This window comes from Buceros rhinoceros, unplaced genomic scaffold (genome assembly GCF_000710305.1).
Source record: "Buceros rhinoceros silvestris isolate BGI_N320 unplaced genomic scaffold, ASM71030v1 scaffold19140, whole genome shotgun sequence".
Taxonomy (NCBI): Eukaryota; Metazoa; Chordata; class Aves; order Bucerotiformes; family Bucerotidae; genus Buceros; species Buceros rhinoceros.
In genome coordinates, this window is record NW_010391515.1 from 20,578 (window position 1) to 38,039 (window position 17,462).

Sequence of the window (17,462 nt, forward strand, 5' to 3'; positions counted from 1 at the left end):
TCTTTACTGGCTGGGTCTGATGAAATCACTCTGACCTGTGAAATTGAATTAAATAAGGAAGTTTAGCCTAGAGGCAGTGGTTCAAGGTAGTCACACCCTATTTTGTCATTACATCTCATGCTGCCTGAAGCACTGTGTGCCTGCCTCTCTTCTCTAGGTGTGAGACAGGGTGTTTTCAATTGCATGTGAGCATCAAGTGCATGTTTGGGATACCATGAAGTAGTCAATGAATGTAAAGTACTTTCAAAATACAAATTAAAAAATTTAAATTATGATGGTATCAAGCTTTTTAACAGCTTCTGATGGTACTGCAAGTCGGTAGTAGCAAAACAGAATACTGAAATGTGGAAAACTGGCTGTAGTGATAAACAGGGTTAAGAAAGCTGTGTGCTGTACTGGGGTCGATGCTGTGCCACAGAAGTCAGCCGTCTGCTGCTGCAGTTCCATGTCAAGAGGATCAAACACCTTCTATTATTTCTAGCCTGAAGAGAAGGCTTCTGTTGTAAGCATCTCAGAAATTACTACATGGCACACTGGTACAAACGTGGGTTTTTTTTTTTTTTTTCCAGCTGAATGCACATATTACTCTTGCTACACAAAGCACAACTTTGTCCATTCAAATAAACCCTCCATAGGAAAGATGTCATGGATCCAGCATGCAATATTACATTTTGCACTGGCATCCATGAAATGAAAGAGCTTTTGGAAAGGTTCTGCTTGACCTTGGGAAGGGAAGGAGAGAGGCAGCAAGCCATGTGCTGGGACGCTCTTGTAACATTTAACATCCTGGTGTCCCTTTGGACATCCAAATCCTGCCATCTCTTGACTTGCCCATCAGTCCCAAAATTTCAGGCACCGCTCTAGGCATCCAAAAGAAAGAGCCTCTTAGGCTTTCTCTACTAATCAGAGAACTAACAATAGAGCCAAAAGGTATCCTGTGGGTGTACTGATCAGATGAAGTTAACTTTCTTTTCTCTTTGGGCTGGAATTGTTTCATGCCCGTTGTGTGCACCCTTTCTGCCTAGTAGGCTGGGCCTTAGGAGTGGTGACACCTTGCAGAGTCTTTTTTCAGTTAATGGCAGGAAGGACAACAATGACAGCGAGGCAAAAGCAAAGGGAAGCAGGGGGTTGCTAGGGTTGTGCAGTAAGCTTCATGGAGCTGGTTAGGTAATTGAGTTCTACAGTTTGTGAGGTACACAGCTGAAAGCCCTCATCCTCATTTAAAAAAACCCACAACAAAACACAGCCCTCAGAGCTTCAGCTTTTTAATCATTATTTCAATGATTATACAGAGTTCAGAAAGCCAATGTTTAAAAATGGGGTATCGCAGTTCCTCCAGTGAGTGAAATGGAGCGTTAAAAGTCTGTGCTGACATTACATTTTTAGGGGATTTTACAAAGTTCTTCAATAATGCTAGAAAACAAGAGTAGAACAATACTTCTGAAAAATGAAGAAATCTACGATGTGGTGAAGTCTCTCAGGTACTGGTAGGCTGTGGCAAGACGATTAACTCGTTGACTGAGATGGTTCCGATGTGTAGCAGCTTCGCTGTCCTCCTGAAGGAGGTAGTTTACCTTGTCTCTTTCTTGCAAAAGATGCAACATTGCGGTCTGTAAGTTATCCCCGAAGTCATGAAAGGTGGAGGACAGGATGATCAGAGGTATCTGATTGGTGAGGCGATTACTTGCTCCCTGCGAGAAGGGGGGAAAAAAGGCAAAAGACCTGTTTCCCAAAAAGAACTAAAAAAAGGAAGGGGCTATAGGTAACCTTGGTAAGAAGTGACAGCACTCTGCTTAGTTCTGCCAGCTACTGTTGTGAAGAGTTATACGAAGACATGCCTGACAAATAGCACTTGTGAACAATTTCTGGCATCAAACCTGTCTTCTCTGAACACTACCAATCTATTACGGTACAGGAGATCAAATAGGGATTTTTTCCAAAAGGTGGTAATTTCCTGTATTTATACAGTATTTTTAACATGGTTGTCCTTCTAAGTGTAAGACAACTTTGGAGTAAGCTTTAGCCTTAAGGGAAAATGTCTTCAGCAATAGCGACTAGACTGTGCCTGCATGACATCTATCGATACCTCAGTGAAAGAATTTTCTGCTTAACCTGACGAACTGTCTGGTCTAGTTTTTTTACGTGAATTGAAACAGATTGACCTAGAAGAGCTTGTGGGGCCCTTTCCTGGTGGGAGACATCTGCAGGGCTTGGGTGTTTAGCTGGTGCTTTTGGGCGACGGGAGGTTTAAAACCTCTCCAATGCTGGGAGAAAGCTGCCTCCGTCCCTCCTGGTGCCAGGTGAGCACTTAAGGCTGACTGACTGGCTGCAGTTGAGAGAGGTGCTGTCTTCCTTTCTTTTTGCAGCAGCCGACTTGAAAATGGCAGTGGGAAGACCAGGTAGAGGCACATTTGATTTGTAGGTCCTATATGGTTTAGGCAGCCCATCTCCAGAGAAGTTTCAGGTGTTACTGGCTCTAGATACCTGTGGAGCTCAGTGGCTGCAAATCTTTTGTGTTCGAGAATGGGGTTGAGCTCAGGCTGAAAAATACCTAACACTAGATGTTCTGTTTTTCTTCATAGAGTGCAGAGATCTAGCCAATAGCAAGTAATTCAGGCGAGTCGGTTAAAGTACTTACTGAGCCTTCAGCTTCTCTAGGTACTACTGACTGTGGCTAGGTACCTCAAGTACAGGTGTTTTTCTGGAGCCAAACTTTACCCAGAATCTTGACAGTCCTGCTGTAAGCGACACAGATTCATGCAAGCCATTTTCAAAGGCCGTGGACACTTAATAGTTGCCATCTCATTCAAAGTGTATTTGGCCGTGCATAAGTTCCATGGAGATGATGACGCCCTGGCACTTGTTATTGTTGAAAATGGTGCTTAGGGCGTTTACAAAATGATGTGACTAGCATCTAAGACATTTGTATTGTAGTAGAGAGTATAGCAAGGCAGGAGGGAAGAGTTTATGCAGTTCGCCTTTTGTCTCTTGTTCTCTGAAAGCTGATGGTTTTCTTCCCATCAGCCTAAGCAGCCTGAACATTTAATTCCAGGAATTTGTCAAAACCTTGCTATTGAAATTCAAGGTGAGTTGCTACCTACCTTACTGCATTATTAATAGTGGATTTGTTGCTTTCTGAGGGTGTTTTACGAAACAAAGATCAAAAGCAAATCCTGATACTGCATGTTCTTTTTGCTGTCTTTCTTTAACATGTTCCTTTGAAAAAACATCCCATTTGTCCTCAGAGACAACTTCTGTGGAGCTATTTGCAATACAGTTATGCACTCTGATTTCTACAGATAGCTGAATCCATTTTAGCTTAACGTTTTATTATTGCTCCTCCTGCCACATCAATTTAGGACCTGACTGCAAGCCACTAACTGGCAGCAGGACCATGCAGACAGTCTTGAGTCTGACCTGAGCTCTCAGACGCTGTGCTGAATGCTGAAGCGCTGTACACAATGTTGTTAAGCTTGTGGAAACTAGTGTTATTTGAAAACCATGAGGTGAACTTGCAGCGGGGAAAGCAGTCCTCGGACTCGCTCCCTTTGCTGGAGAGGCAGGCTTGCCATCAACTGAGTATCACTAACTTCTGGTTACAAGGCCAAGGACCCTTCCCCACCCTATCTTCTTCTCCATGCTGGTAAGTAACTGTCTTTTCCTCCCCTCAACACTCGTGCCTATAGGAAAACCAGCAAGAGGGCATTGTGCTGGTGTGGGGCTGTGTCGGCCACTGGGAGTCACCTCCTTCTCTGAGAAAGCCTGGAGGAGAATGACAAGCGGACTCACTTGCTGATGGCATATTCCCCGAGTGAGGGGCAGCCGCATCACAGAGCTGTGCCAGGCTGGGGGGTAGCTAACAAGTAGTTTAGGAACCAGCTGTCATTTTAACAACCTGCAGGCTTTTCTAATCACCGTATCCCACGGTGTGCAACTACTTCTCTCCAACAACTGTGCTTATACAGCCTGTCAGACCAGCTTTGTCCTGGCACTATGATCAGTGGTCAGAAGTTCTGATTAGTTTGTACAGGAGATGTGTGTGTACCTGGACGAGATACTTATACCCTCTGGCTACTATCCCCTGCACAGCAGTGGTATTGCACGGAAGACTTGCAGCGAGACTGCACGAGCAGTATTGCAGCGAGATCTGGATGAGGGGTATGTGCTGTAGCATTCAGGGTACAGAAGAATTCCTGTCTGTAAACTCACATTGAAATAGGCCTTCGTGTGATAAATCATTTCCTGGACAAGGGACGACTCTTGATTTGAAACAGATCCAACCTGCAACCCTTTCCTATTGCCAGCGATGTTAATGTTAGTGTCTTCTGCCTTAAGAGCTTTTAAATCATTACAGTAAAGGTAATCCTGGCAGTACACAATTCTCTCCATTTTAAACTGGGTCCGGATCTGTCTTTCAGCCTCCACTGCTTGTTTCTCTCTGATGTCTGTAATTCTGGTCTAGGAAAGAAAAGAAAAACAAACTGTCAGCCATTTGTTTCCTCTGCAAGGGTGCCAGTGTGTAGCAGTGTCCTCATGGACTGTCAAAGTGGGCACGGTATTCAACAGTCCTTGCTGCAGCACTGTCTAATCCCACACCAGCTCCTGGGAACATGGAGTAAATACTTCAGATTCTGTTTCCTCTGTTGTGAACAAGTGGGAAAATGTGGCAGTTTTGTCCCCTCCTTTAATATGAGTGGGATCAGTCAAAACCTTGGACGGTGAAGCTTGGTTGATGGACACAAGGTTGATGGAAACAAGCAGCAATAAGCCCGTCCTTGTTTTTTTACATGCTGTTGCTTTGTATCTCACTCTTGTAGTAGGCAGAGACAGCAGGCACTGATGTGAACGGCATTGCCCCTCCTGCCCTCCTCAAAAGCCACAGTCTCCACTGTGTTGCCAGCAACCCAACCCTGTCTAACCCCTCCTTACTGACTGGCACTTTTACTGTAGCAGCCTGATGTCTTCTGGCCTTTTTGATACTTCCACCTAAAAGTCTGTGGGGGCAGCAAAGTTCCCATTGTCATTCTCAAATTCCCTTACAATGCTTTCCTAGAATCCCTTAGAAAGCATCCCATCTTTTTTCTTATCTTCACTGTCTACCAGAACTTACTTCCTCTTCATTCCTCTTACTCTGTTATGCCTGAAGGCCCTCGCTAAACATCTCTGTGTTTGGTGGAAATAGCTTATTTGCTTGCTCTCTGGTTGGCCTGGGGGGCCAGTAGGGTTTGGCCATGCAAGTCAAATAGCAAATCATCTATTTCACTCACACTTGCCTTTGAGTTTCCTTTTTAAGCAGCACACTGGGAGTGGACTCAGCTTCCTGGCTGTCCAGCATTGCTTCTCATCTCTTTCTCAAAGCTCTTCCTGAGAAAAGGCCTTCAACGACACCCGTATCATTCAGCTCCACCCCAAAACACGCCATCCCCCAGACTGGGCGTAGTCTCTCTCCTAGCTGAAAGGTTTTTGGCTTGTCTGCTGCTTCTCCTTTTCATCAAAGATGAAGTTCCTGCGCTGGCTAACACCATGGCTTGTCTTTCAGAGAGAGAAAAGCACTGTTTAACTGTCTGAGGCTACATACACACTGACAGATTATTGCAGGACTTAAATTTGAAATTAATTATAAACTCTTTCAGGCAGCCATGCCAGGTTTTCTTTGCATTGTGTTGTATGCATGAAGAATGTGACCGGAATGAATGAGGACTATATGTTTTAGATCTTGTCAAAGTTGTACTGAAAGGCAAAACGCACTTTCATTAGTGCCATCAGAAACATGCTATTTTCAAGCTCTTCCTCTTTTTATAAAGACTGTAAGCCTGCAAGAACTTCCACAGTTGCTAAGGGTGATGCAATGGGATAGGTACTGTGAGCGTGGCTGTATTTACAAATACCACTCTGTCTTGCTCTTGTCTTATCTTAGGTAATAGGTAGTGTCGTTCGCGAAGCCAAGCCATAATGATGATGGAGTGTCTCACCTTAGCAGCTCTGTTTAGATTGTGAAAACTAGCAAAATGCTTATTAGTGAGTTCCATAAATTTATCTTCAACCAGTCCTAAGGGAAGAACGGACAGACAAGTCAGGTAAGCAAGGAAGGGTTGTAAGCTATGAGACTTGGGAAAACTACTAATTTTCTGTATGCGTCCAGAAATAGCAAGCAGCTGTACTGATGTGCTATGCCTTTGTGACCAACACAAACAAGTAGGAATTTAGATTTCTAGGTCCAAGAATGTGAGCCATTAAAGAGCTCCTGTAAGCGCTTACCACCTGAGAGTCTGAATCTCGCTGACGTTTCTTTGATAAAGCGATTTCTCTGTTTACAGATGTGTCTGACCATATGTGCCATCACTTGGCAATGAAAGCACATCACACCAACATCTCACCCCAAGACTGGCCTCCCCAGAAAGAGGGACTGGTGCATGTAGTGCAGAGCACTGGGTCTGGCACAGATGCCGTAGCTGCCTTCTGAGGCAAACATAGGAGAGATAGGATCATGACATACTTCTTCCTTGTGTGCTTTTTACTGGATGAACTAGGTACCCTTTCCTCCAGCCCCAGCAGTCACCATATAATACGTTCAACATCGTGCAAAGAATTGGCCAAGAGGTTGGATTCCCAGCTCAGGTTTGCGAATGCCACTCCCCAGGCTTGGGAAAACCAAGCCACTTGACTAGCAGCAGATACTTCTACTACACTATTCCTTTACTGTGTTATTTATTGTAATTACTTTCTAACTCCCTTCCCCCAGCCACTGGGAAAAGTATTAACAAATGCTGGACACCACCTGTAGAGGCTGGAGGCTCTAGATAAGAAGCGAGCCCCCAGGCTCAGTCAGATTCACTTCCCCTCTCTGAAGTACCCTGGCTGGAGCTCTTACTCTAGCAGTGAGGATGTCGGCTTATCCAGGAAAAAGAATCATCAGGCACGCTAATGTCTCCCTGGCGACAGCCTCACGTGGCCTGCGAGACATACCGATCACGTTGTTCAGTATTTCAATGGCCGGCTCCTCCAGTTCTTGGATTTGTTCTTTTATAATGTCCTCAAATGTTTTGTAGTTGGAAAAGGCTGGGAGCTCCCGTCCACGATACTGGTCTTGATATTTCCACACTTTATTTGGTACGGTTTTTTGAACTGTAATATTAAAATAACATTGTTTTACAACTAAATAACTCAATTTATAAATTTCAGCTATAAGAAGGAAGTGTATTTCCCCTCTTTGAAATGCTCTTGAGAAGAACAAATACTGAGATGATCTTTCAAGCAACACTGTTGCTACAGAACTGAGCTCCAACCCATTATGGCGCAGTGAATAAGCCACCTCGCATACTAGATCAACATTTAATTGAAGGGGCTCAAAAATACTGGTTCTTCTTGGAATTGCTACCCTCACAGAAGCTCCATTACCAGTCACTTCCGAGTTTTAAAAAACCCAGAACAAAACAAAACCCAAAACTCACTAAACAGTCTCGTTCCAGGGAATCTACTGTTGACCAGCTACTTTTATGCAAGATATCACAGTCAATATTTCTTTGACATTATGCCAGTTTTCCATCTTAAATGAGGTATATCCCTTTGAATTAGTTTACATATTCAGGCAAATATGTGCTTCTAAGTGTTTTGAAAGATTTTGATATTGCTCTGTTTTGGGGTCAAATTTGTGAATCATGTGCAAGTAGAAGCCAAGCCATGAATGCATTCAATTCTAACATTCAGAGGTATCAGTCCATGGTTGGATAATAATGAAAAACAAAAAAAAAAAAGAAGGGGGAGGAAAAAGGAAAAGGAAAAGACAGAAGGAGATGTGGAGTATCTGGTTCAGAGTCTGAAAATGTACCTGTACAGTTAAGGTAGTACAAAGCTGTAACACGACCAAAGAACATCTACCGGCGTTGCAACAGAAAGTTCAAGACTTCAAGCATCCAAAGCATCTGCTGTTTTTAATGTTTTAACTCATCATAAGAAAGCCGCAGTTAAACAGATTCATTTGACCTGCAGTAATGTATCTATCTCCAGAAATCCTAGAAGTGGCTGACAATGACGCTTTTCATCGAGGAAGGGGTCGCTACGTATTCATCTAGTTTTTAAGCTGTGTAAGAGAACTTACTCTGCTGCACACGTAAATACTTCAGCTGAGCTTATGTACACATGATTTCGGGGTAGCATACTGTCGGCAAGAGCTGTGCTGCTAGAAAACTGCTGTGTGCTGCTGCTCTGCCCTATTGTGAGGTCCAGTGCATTAGTTTACGTCAATGGGGATAATCGGAAAGTACCCAGATGGTTCCCCACGGTGGTTCAGCTGCCTTGTGCTGCCTTGCGTATCTCTGCAACTCAGTTGCTCTTTGTCCCGTGAAGAAGCTGCATCCTTCCGCTAGTGCTTCTGCTAGTCCTTGCCACTTTTACATCTAGGTCTTCATGCCTTCATTGTCTTACTCTTTTATTTCTCCCCATAAAATCATGTTGATTGGCTTGATACTTTATGGACGGCACGTGACATATGCCAGTGTCTGTCTTTCTTCACATATATGCATATATATCATATATTTGTCCCTGGCTGACAGCACTTTGCAGCCTATTTGTACTTATTTGTATCATTTTAGAGTCGCTAGTGATGTTGACGCAGATGTGCATCAAAGACTAAAAGAACTTGTTTCAAGAGCTACTGCTTGGCTGGCAGCTGGTGCTATTTCATCTCTAAGAGCAAAATGTTGGGGTCTCAAAGATGTGAAGAAGATGCTGCACAAAATGTTGAATGTACAGCAGAGTTCAGTCTGCAAGTATCATCCTATGCCTCCGTTTGGAAGTGAGTTCGGTTAAACAATTAGCAAGGTAGGTGATGCACAGAAAGAACTACTCTTTACAAGGTTGTTGTTAGTTCAGAATCAGAACCGTTTTCTTCACACTGTTCACCAGAGCTAAAGAAGAACACAAAAAGACTAAAATTCCGAAACACTTCTAATCATAATACCAATAATAATATCGAAAGAATTATAACAAATTTATTATATAGTTGAAATATATGATTATTATTAGTGTTGGTGTTGGTTTTGTTGCTGTTATTTAGAAGAACGGTTCAGAAAAACACCAACCAGTTCTGTGCCAAGGTCCACAGGTCTTGATTTTACTGCTTTGCTGGGAGAAGAGAGACATCTGCTGATCCATAATGACAGCAGTCAATGCAAGCGGGATCTTTGTCTCCGAGGACCAAAGCCTACCTTGCCTAACAACACTACGACAGATGAATGCTCCTAGCTTCTTGTTTTACACCTTCTTGAAAAGAGCCCATAGATGATGTTGTGTCTGGATTGAAAAGCCAGGGAATGTGATCTCAGGTTAGCGGCAAGTGATGGTGTTCTGTGCTTACCCTTCGCAGCACCCTCTTGGAGAATCACTGCCCATGTTTGAAACTCTCTGCGGATTTTTGCAAACAGTCTGACTTCATTTCCAAGCAACTGCTCCTCTCCATTCGTTGTCTCAGAGATGTCTCGATTAAAGAATTTGATCAGCTGTAGTGAATTAAAGAACAAGCAAGCAATGTCGTAAAGTTTAATTTTTTCAGGCTGACTTTCATACGTTAAGTAAATCTGCTGTCACTTGATGTTAAAGCAGGATCATGGTTCATGGAAAACACCCCTACACCCCTTCCTTCCATCTTTCCTGCTCCTAGGTCCTGGGTTTTGTTTCTTTCTCTCTTTTTTTAAAACCAGCACAGCTAGAGGAGAACAGACTTGATACTTTTTTGTGTGTGTGTGTCTTTTTCCTGTGGTCTCTTAGAACCATTTACTAAATTCTAATTGACCAGCTCATATGAAGTCTTTGAAGGCTGGTGAGCCTTCGTAAGCACTTCTGCTGGCCTGCTGGAAGCTTACTGTGAGGCATAGCCCCCCGAGCTGAGACACTTGGTTGGACTTGCAAACCACATTTTGATCTGAGGAATGCATTAGATTTTATGAGTGCTGTAAACAATGGAAACATTCCAAAATATCAGGCAGGCAGGATTTTAAGTTTTTCCTCTCTGAGATGCTTGATTTTGACCTATCAACGGAGCTGTTGTTTAGTTCTCTTGTCACATAATCACAGGAAAAAAAAATTGCTAGAAGGGGCCATGAGCTCCTGTAGTCCATTATTTTTGCAGGTATGATGTATTCCTGCCAGAGATCTGTATATATTACTCTCAAAACACTTCCGTGACAGATATCACAAGCTTCCTGGTGGCCCATGCCAACAATTTGCTAACTTTAGGAGGTTTCTTTTACTCCCACATTTACCTCCTTGCTCTGCTCCGTGACCAAACCAATATTGATACTTACATCTGTGAGGAAATAGAGCTTCTCAGACTCTGTTGTGGGTGAGCCTCTTCTGTACTTCTGAAGATCCTGTAATGTTTTTTGGAGCATCTCACGTATTTGGCTCTCTAGTGTTGGCAAAGTTTTCTGGGGAGTAGACAGTAAAGAATGATGTTTAGGTAGGTTGAACACGTCTGGTTTTAGAAGGAAAACAAAATCCCTCAAAGAATGTCTGATGCTTGCAGATGATCTTTGATACTCTTAGGAGGCCAAGAACTCACCGTCCTTGCATCCCACGTGTGATAGTGGGATGTCATGGAAGTGCAAATATGGCCTTCACTAAGAGAAGGCAGGGGGCTAGGATCTCCTTGAAATACCAGGCTCAACCATACTGTGAGACAGGTAGTGTGTCTGCAGTCTAGGGCAACATTCCTCCTATAGGGAGCCAAAAACGCTGTCCTCACGGGCTGTGCCAGGGAGGTGGTGATGCAGCAAATGTACTCATCTCTCCATTCCTGATAAATACCTGACTGAACACAGCTGTTTAGTTGCTTATTTTATATAAGGTTACGTAAATACGTATTTTTTTTGTCCTTTGGGACTGAACTCACAGATCCCCTTTTTAGCATTTTCCCTTAATGGAATAAGATACATGCATATAAAATTCAAACCCCAATATACAGATATTAGTATAGTAATACAACAAGACAATTAGATCTTACTGGAGATTTTGAAGACATTTTCAGTTAAATAGAAATTATTGTGTTTTAGTAAGCTCATAGCAGTAGCTTGTCACTCAGCCAATCAACACTCTCTGTAAACAAGAAGAAATATCATGGCTGCTATTGAAACGTCAAGGAGTTATGAGCCATTAGAGGCTGCAATGATTTGCCTATCGTCCATTTTCAGCTTAAAGGCCAATCTGAGGACGGAGCACGAGTTTCTTTTCGCCTAACTCTCAGCTCAATTTGTTCTCAGATTGTCAGATCAAAGGATAATTAAGTACTATCTAGGCATATAAAGTGCAATCCAACTGTGATCAATTGCAATCCAAGGTTGAAGGGTTTGTAGATAGGAAGTGACAGCTTAGCGTGGCACCTCCGTTACTTACAGTAATATGTTTCACAAGTTCATCTGTGAGCTTCTCTGCCAGATGAGGGATAGTAGCCCTTCCTTCTTCCATAAGGATGCTGCAAAAAAAGAGGAAAATGTGTTTTTGGCAAGATTGCATGTGCAGGTCAAGGAGGCAGCACTGATGCTCTGCTGTGTTTTCACTCGTTCTGCTACACAAATTGAGTGCAGAAAGGGCCCTCTGTGGAGCGTTAGTGCACTAGTAGGTGCGCAGCAGCCCAGGACTTGCTGGCACCGTGGCTTTTACCCAAGAGTTGTTTGACAGCTACCGATACTGGCTAAGCAAAGGGCAACAGAAGAATCTGAAACCGGTAAATTCTAACAGCAGATTAACGTGCTGCTGTACTCTTTCTGCATGCGCGAAGTACACCGATTCAAAATCCTTTGCACCTGCCATTCTCCATTTCATGACTGATGTGCTGCTGAGTCATCTGGGAACCTCTGTCCCCTCAGCACAGGCAGTGTCCTTTCTCATGCTCCGTTTCACCCTGTTTTCCAGTGAATAGAAATAGTTCGGTGCTTGACTTGAAGTGCTCAGACGCTTAATTTGAATTCTTTGGGACTATTCTGAACTTCTGAAGTTCACTGCACTTCTCCCAGGGTTAAGGAGAGATACATTTTGAACTTGCATCCAAAACATATTTTAAAAGTTTATTTGCTATGCAAAATTCTTCTGGCTAACTGGAATGCATGGCAATGAGAAATGGTGAGTATAATTAATCTCTCTTTGTAACTCTAATTTAAATCTCAGCAAGTCAACAGGAAGCTTCCAAGTGACTTTAATATATTTTTGCTTAGGTCCTTTCTGTGAGAAGTACCTGAAATGTTTGTGAGTCTTGAAGAATATCCTCTCCTGCTGGATTGCAGCAGACAAGGCCAGTTTGTTGTGGATGTCCTGCTGCCCACGACACTTCACGATCATGTAGCCTTTTTTGAGGGGGATGACCAGGTTTCGTATGATGTTAACGACACACTCTTCAGTTCCTCTGTCCACCAGGTCGGGTTTTGTGAGGATCCCTGTGAAGTCACCCAAAGAAAAAGTTAGTCAAGCACCGAAGTTAAAGGTGAGAGACGCGCAGTAGAAAAACAACTAGTTATAAACAACAAAGTCATAAACCAACTGCTCTTTGTTTTCTCCTAGAAAGCTCTCAGCGCCTGGACTTTGCACTGTAAAACTTGCTTTAGAGTTAGTCTCTCACCATGCCTTTTGCCTTGCAAACCTTTTTTAACAGGCAGCAGCAAAGCTTTTCTGCCATTAACTCTGAGATTTTCAATTTCTAATTACTTATAACAGAAATGCCAGCAAGACTCAAAATTGAGAGATTCTTAGAGATACTTTATAAATAGTTTATTTAGACTGTTTTCTTTTTTTTTTTTTTTTCTTCTTCTTCTAGTAGCTAATTTCACAGATCTGGTGTGGAGTACAGAACATCAGATCTTCATGGAAAAAAAGATTTTCACTTCTCTTCCACTTGTAGCTTAAAAATTCCCTCACCTAGTGTTCTTTCTCCACCGGGGTCCACCTCTTGAGCCATTTTCAGTGCTTCTGTTGTTGCAATATCCACATTACATGGCACCACTACCAAATTGATTGTCTCTTTGCGGCCAATAATTTTTTTCAGTAGCGCTTTGATCTGCAATGCAATACAGCAGTAACGAAGTTCAGAGAAATCAGGTGCTTGCCTGGAGGGTGTGATCATTTCTAGCAGTATGAGCCACTGTCTGATGACATTAAATGTCGTGTACTGAGGACAGTATTACGTGCGAAAGGATGGAGTGAGAATGGGTCAGCAGAAGAATGCAGCCTCTTTTCCTATGTCAAGATTAATCCAAACATTAATCTAGCATGAATGAGACCAGACGGTTGTTATGCCTGTCCTGAAAGCTCTGCAAAGTTCAACCTCTCATGCATATAATCTTTCATTACGGAAATATTAAAGATAGATACTTCATAAATCATCACATGTAAGAAACCCAAGTTCTCGTCTGTAGGTACGCAGTTATGGGAAGCAAGCAAGCTAGATTATGCTGATAAACTGCAAATTTTTATCTCTGAATGGAGAGCAAACGTCTTGATCTTACATTTCAGCGGAGTACTTGGGAAAAAAAAAACAACCAAAAAACCCCAAATCCCCACAAAACTGTTGCCTATGACATCTAGTTGGTGTTGTTGCTACAGTGCCAAACTAGAAGAGTTTCTCATACTTTGTCTTGTATTGCAAAATGTTTACGCAGCTCTATCATGCTTATTACTGAAGTAAGTTAACTCTTTTTTTTTTCTCTGAGTTTTGATAAAGATGCCTATCTTTTCTACTTCCCATCCCTCCCATTTTCTGACATGCTGCAATGCTATAGCCTCCATCTCTGAAGCACGCAGGCAACTGGGACAGTGGAAATGTGTAGATCATGTCACACCCGCTGCTTTCTTCTGAATACAATAGAAATCTGATATTGTTCTCTCAGACAATAAAGCCCAGACAATCCAATCTTGTCTCATTTTTGTTTGTATGTCTAGTTTAGTTTGGGCTACTATTATTTCCTATTTAAAAGCATTTTAGGAGAAACAATACACCTAGGTCCCGCGCATGACCCTCAGAGTTGGCCTTGTCCAACTACAGTTTTACCTGCATTTGTTCTAAAAGCAGGAAGGAGGAAGAGCAGGTGGAGGAAGAGCGGACCCCCCCGCCACTTTAACACATACTCTATTTACTTCAGAAAGGGTCTGCAGGGATCCCTTAAGGGATCTGAGCTCCTGAAGGGATTGATCAGGACGGGTCTGATTCTGGTGTAAGGGAGGGATGACAGAGCAATGAACCTGCCTTGCTCCAGAATGGCTCACAAGAACTCCCATCTGTTAATCTTTGCCAAATACATCCACAGAGCCGGTAAGAGACAATTCACTTTGGGAATCTATCGTATTTGGTATCTATCTTCCAGACTGCGGTCTAGCCAAGGCACATGGGGCCAGCACTGTGTTCCGGGTCCGTATGGCCGGGTTATTCTGTGCTGCCACGGGTGGGCTGTGTCGAGGCACCTGAGGTGTCTCCTTCTTGGCTAGTGTGGGCAGTTTGCTCCTGCACGAGACAGCAGATCCTGTTTCTGTTGGCAATCCCTTGTCTGGACAATAGGCCTGTTTGTTAGAGTAGCTCTGTTTCTGGCTCAGAAGCCCAGCATAATAACTCCATTGTCCTACAGCAAAAGCTCGCGTATGAGGTCGGTTACAGAAGTGACCCTGTACACGGGTTGGCATATGAGCCTGAGTTTTACCTGTTGCCCAATGTCTTCTGGCTGATCGCCCACAGCCACTCTGGCAATTCCAGGAAGATCAATTAGCGTCAGATCTGGGACATGTGGGGACCAGACTTCTAGGGAAATTAGTTCTTCACTAATGGCACCTCTAGGACCAGCCACGACATCTTGGGCTGTGAGGAGAAAAGAGCAAGACAATGAACAAGAGCTTCAAAAAATACATCAAATCGAAGCTGAACACAATGACTTTGAAAAAAAGCTACTACCACCCAAGGCTCTTTTAGCATTGGCTGTTTTCAGATCCAACCATGCATGTAAATCCATTCATGCAAAAATCTAAGGTAAGTATTATGCAATTTGTGGACACGTGGAGTCCTTTTGGAATGTGAACTGCAATATTTTACACAGCGTATACTTGTGAACTCTCATATGTGCAGGAAAAATACACATAAATAAACCACAATGAAGGTGATCGAATAAAATACTGGTCAGTTGTAGAAATGCTTCCTTAACGTCAAGACACTTTGTAGGCATTAAGTAATTCTTGGCTGACTTGAAAGATAAATAGGTGTTATTCTATATTCTTCACATGCTGATAGAGAAGCTGAGAGAGAAAGTAATTTGTCCCAGGCCTTACAAGGCAATGATGTTTGAACTGTGAACAGCACTGAGAAGCAAGGAAACCCCACAGTCATTCTCATGAGAGATTTTCAGCTCTGTAATTAGCTTGATCAATTCATACCTCTTGTCTTGCACAGGGAAGTGGAAGGAAATATTGAAAATATCCGAAGGATATATAGAAAATATCCAAATAATGTATCGAAAAGCTAATGAAATAAAATTAGGACAAATACCAATGTTGCAGATGTGTTCTGGTCAAAGAAATAAGGGCAATCCAACTTTCACATTTAGGGCAAGTTCTTACTGTCCCTTGGGTAAGAGAAATGTTTCCTCACACAGCATGAAATACTATAAAATTGAAGGTGTGACACGGGAAGGGCAGTGACAGAGGCTGTGGTCACACGAGCTGACAGAAGCTCTATAGGCCCTCCACTTCTTGCAATTTTCTTCAGAACCATAGGATTTCCAACCACAGACATCTCGAGTGTTCTCTGAGCTTTTGAGCTGATGGCCGGAACCATTTAAGGCTTTGCATGTTTACGATTTGACAGATAACCTTCCCACACCAGGCAGATAGCATCCAGCTGAGGAAACAGTCTGAGCTTTTATTGGGCACCATGGGTCATCTTCACTACTGCAGCAGTAAGTAGCACAAATCTCTTGACAGAGTTATATCGTGCTACTCCACCTGCTTCTGCCCTGAACGCAGCTCTTGGTGTTACTCACGGCTACGATCACTGTGTTAGTCTGGGGAGTTCTGCTCATCCTAAGCAAAGCGGAGGAAGGATTCGCAGGAGATTGAACAAGACAAGCCACAGGGGAATATGTTATTACTCACCTTCTCTTACTGCTTTTTCCACCTCGGAGGCATTCTGGAGCTCTTTGCTGATATTGCGGAAACAAATTTTCCCTTTCCATGCCTGGGTGGCAGGTATTCTTTTCAGTTTAAGTTCCAGGGGACATCGAGTAACAATACCTGCAGCAGTTCCAAGGAGAGAGGAAACTCTCAGCAGTTGTTACGCATGACAAGCAGCCGTGGACTGTCTGGTGTACACTACTTTGCACAGACACGAAAATGTTCCAAGAGACATTGCCAAAGGGCTCTTGCCCGACTTCCTGCTCAGAGTAGGACTGTCGCTAGGTGAGGCCAGCCACGGCTCCATCCAGCCACGTGTTGTCTTGCAAACCTCCAAGGACAGAGATTTTCACCTCTCTAGGTGATCTGTTTCAGTGCTGCACCTACATCCTATGAAAACCTTTTCCTCAAGTCCAGCCTGAAAAACTAGATGGTATCGTTAGTCCATACAGAACTTGCAGCACTTCTGAGCGTGTGGATACACACACACGGAGCAGGAAAGAGAACGCTCTGGAGCCGCAAAGTCTTTCAACAATTTTCTCTGACTTGAATAATATCTAAGGCACATGTTTGTAAGTAAATACCTCTGTACATTTTTTGCCAAAAAAAGGTATCTGTAAGAAAATATTTTTAGAAAAAACGAAAGCAACCCCAAAAGCACATTTCAAAACTAGTCTTCCATGTGAAACTGATACTTGGCTGCACGACTCTTTGCTAGGAAATGCAGAGTCAGCTGATAGTACCTTTCAGTCTGCCCACAGATTGGAGCAAGTATGCTACGCTATATTCTCTTTACTCTGATCCCTTGACCGCCCAGAACACGTGCCTCGTTGGAGTTAACCCGCAGTGCCCCACCTGCACATCCATTTCTTTTTCTGGAAAGGAGAGCTGAGAAGGCCTCTGGAGTCTCACAATTTAGATATTGGTTCAGTCATGGAGTTAACCAATACTAGACCAGAAAGAAAGAAAGAAAAAAATACTCCTTCGCCTCATCAAAGTGAACCTGAGCAGAAAAACTGAGGTTAGTTCTTACCGCTGCCCCTAGGAAGGGCAATACCAGACAGAGCTTCTAGGACAGAGCTTTTCCCAGAGCTCTGGTCTCCAATCACCGCGATTGATGGCAAAGCCAGGTCTTTTTCTATTCCAATAGCTCTTAGGCTGTCGATGACATCAATGCAGGGTCGGACCTTTTCCTCATATTGGTGGTACAAGGTATGTTCTGCTGCCTATTAGAGTTAAACTGACAATGAATTTCCCATAATTTTATAATAAGTTGTTTCCCCCCCCCCCCCCCCACCCATATAACCGCTCTCCCTCACATCTCACAC

At 43.2% G+C, this 17,462-nt stretch overlaps 1 protein-coding gene across 1 annotated transcript in view; it reads right to left on the minus strand.

Annotated features, from left to right (window-relative positions):
* Window positions 1-1,457: 1,457 nt before the first annotated feature.
* Window positions 1,458-17,462, minus strand: part of MX1 (MX dynamin-like GTPase 1) — a gene marked incomplete at its 5' end in the record, with an annotated part of 16,757 nt that continues 752 nt past the window's right edge. The window contains 12 exons of the mRNA XM_010142121.1: window positions 1,458-1,691; window positions 4,210-4,458; window positions 5,973-6,049; window positions 6,967-7,125; window positions 9,356-9,497; window positions 10,302-10,424; window positions 11,389-11,467; window positions 12,227-12,425; window positions 12,904-13,042; window positions 14,676-14,830; window positions 16,117-16,254; window positions 17,168-17,360. Of these exons, the coding sequence (XP_010140423.1) occupies window positions 1,458-1,691; window positions 4,210-4,458; window positions 5,973-6,049; window positions 6,967-7,125; window positions 9,356-9,497; window positions 10,302-10,424; window positions 11,389-11,467; window positions 12,227-12,425; window positions 12,904-13,042; window positions 14,676-14,830; window positions 16,117-16,254; window positions 17,168-17,360 (1,887 nt within the window). The remainder of the gene's footprint in view (window positions 1,692-4,209; window positions 4,459-5,972; window positions 6,050-6,966; window positions 7,126-9,355; window positions 9,498-10,301; window positions 10,425-11,388; window positions 11,468-12,226; window positions 12,426-12,903; window positions 13,043-14,675; window positions 14,831-16,116; window positions 16,255-17,167; window positions 17,361-17,462) is intronic.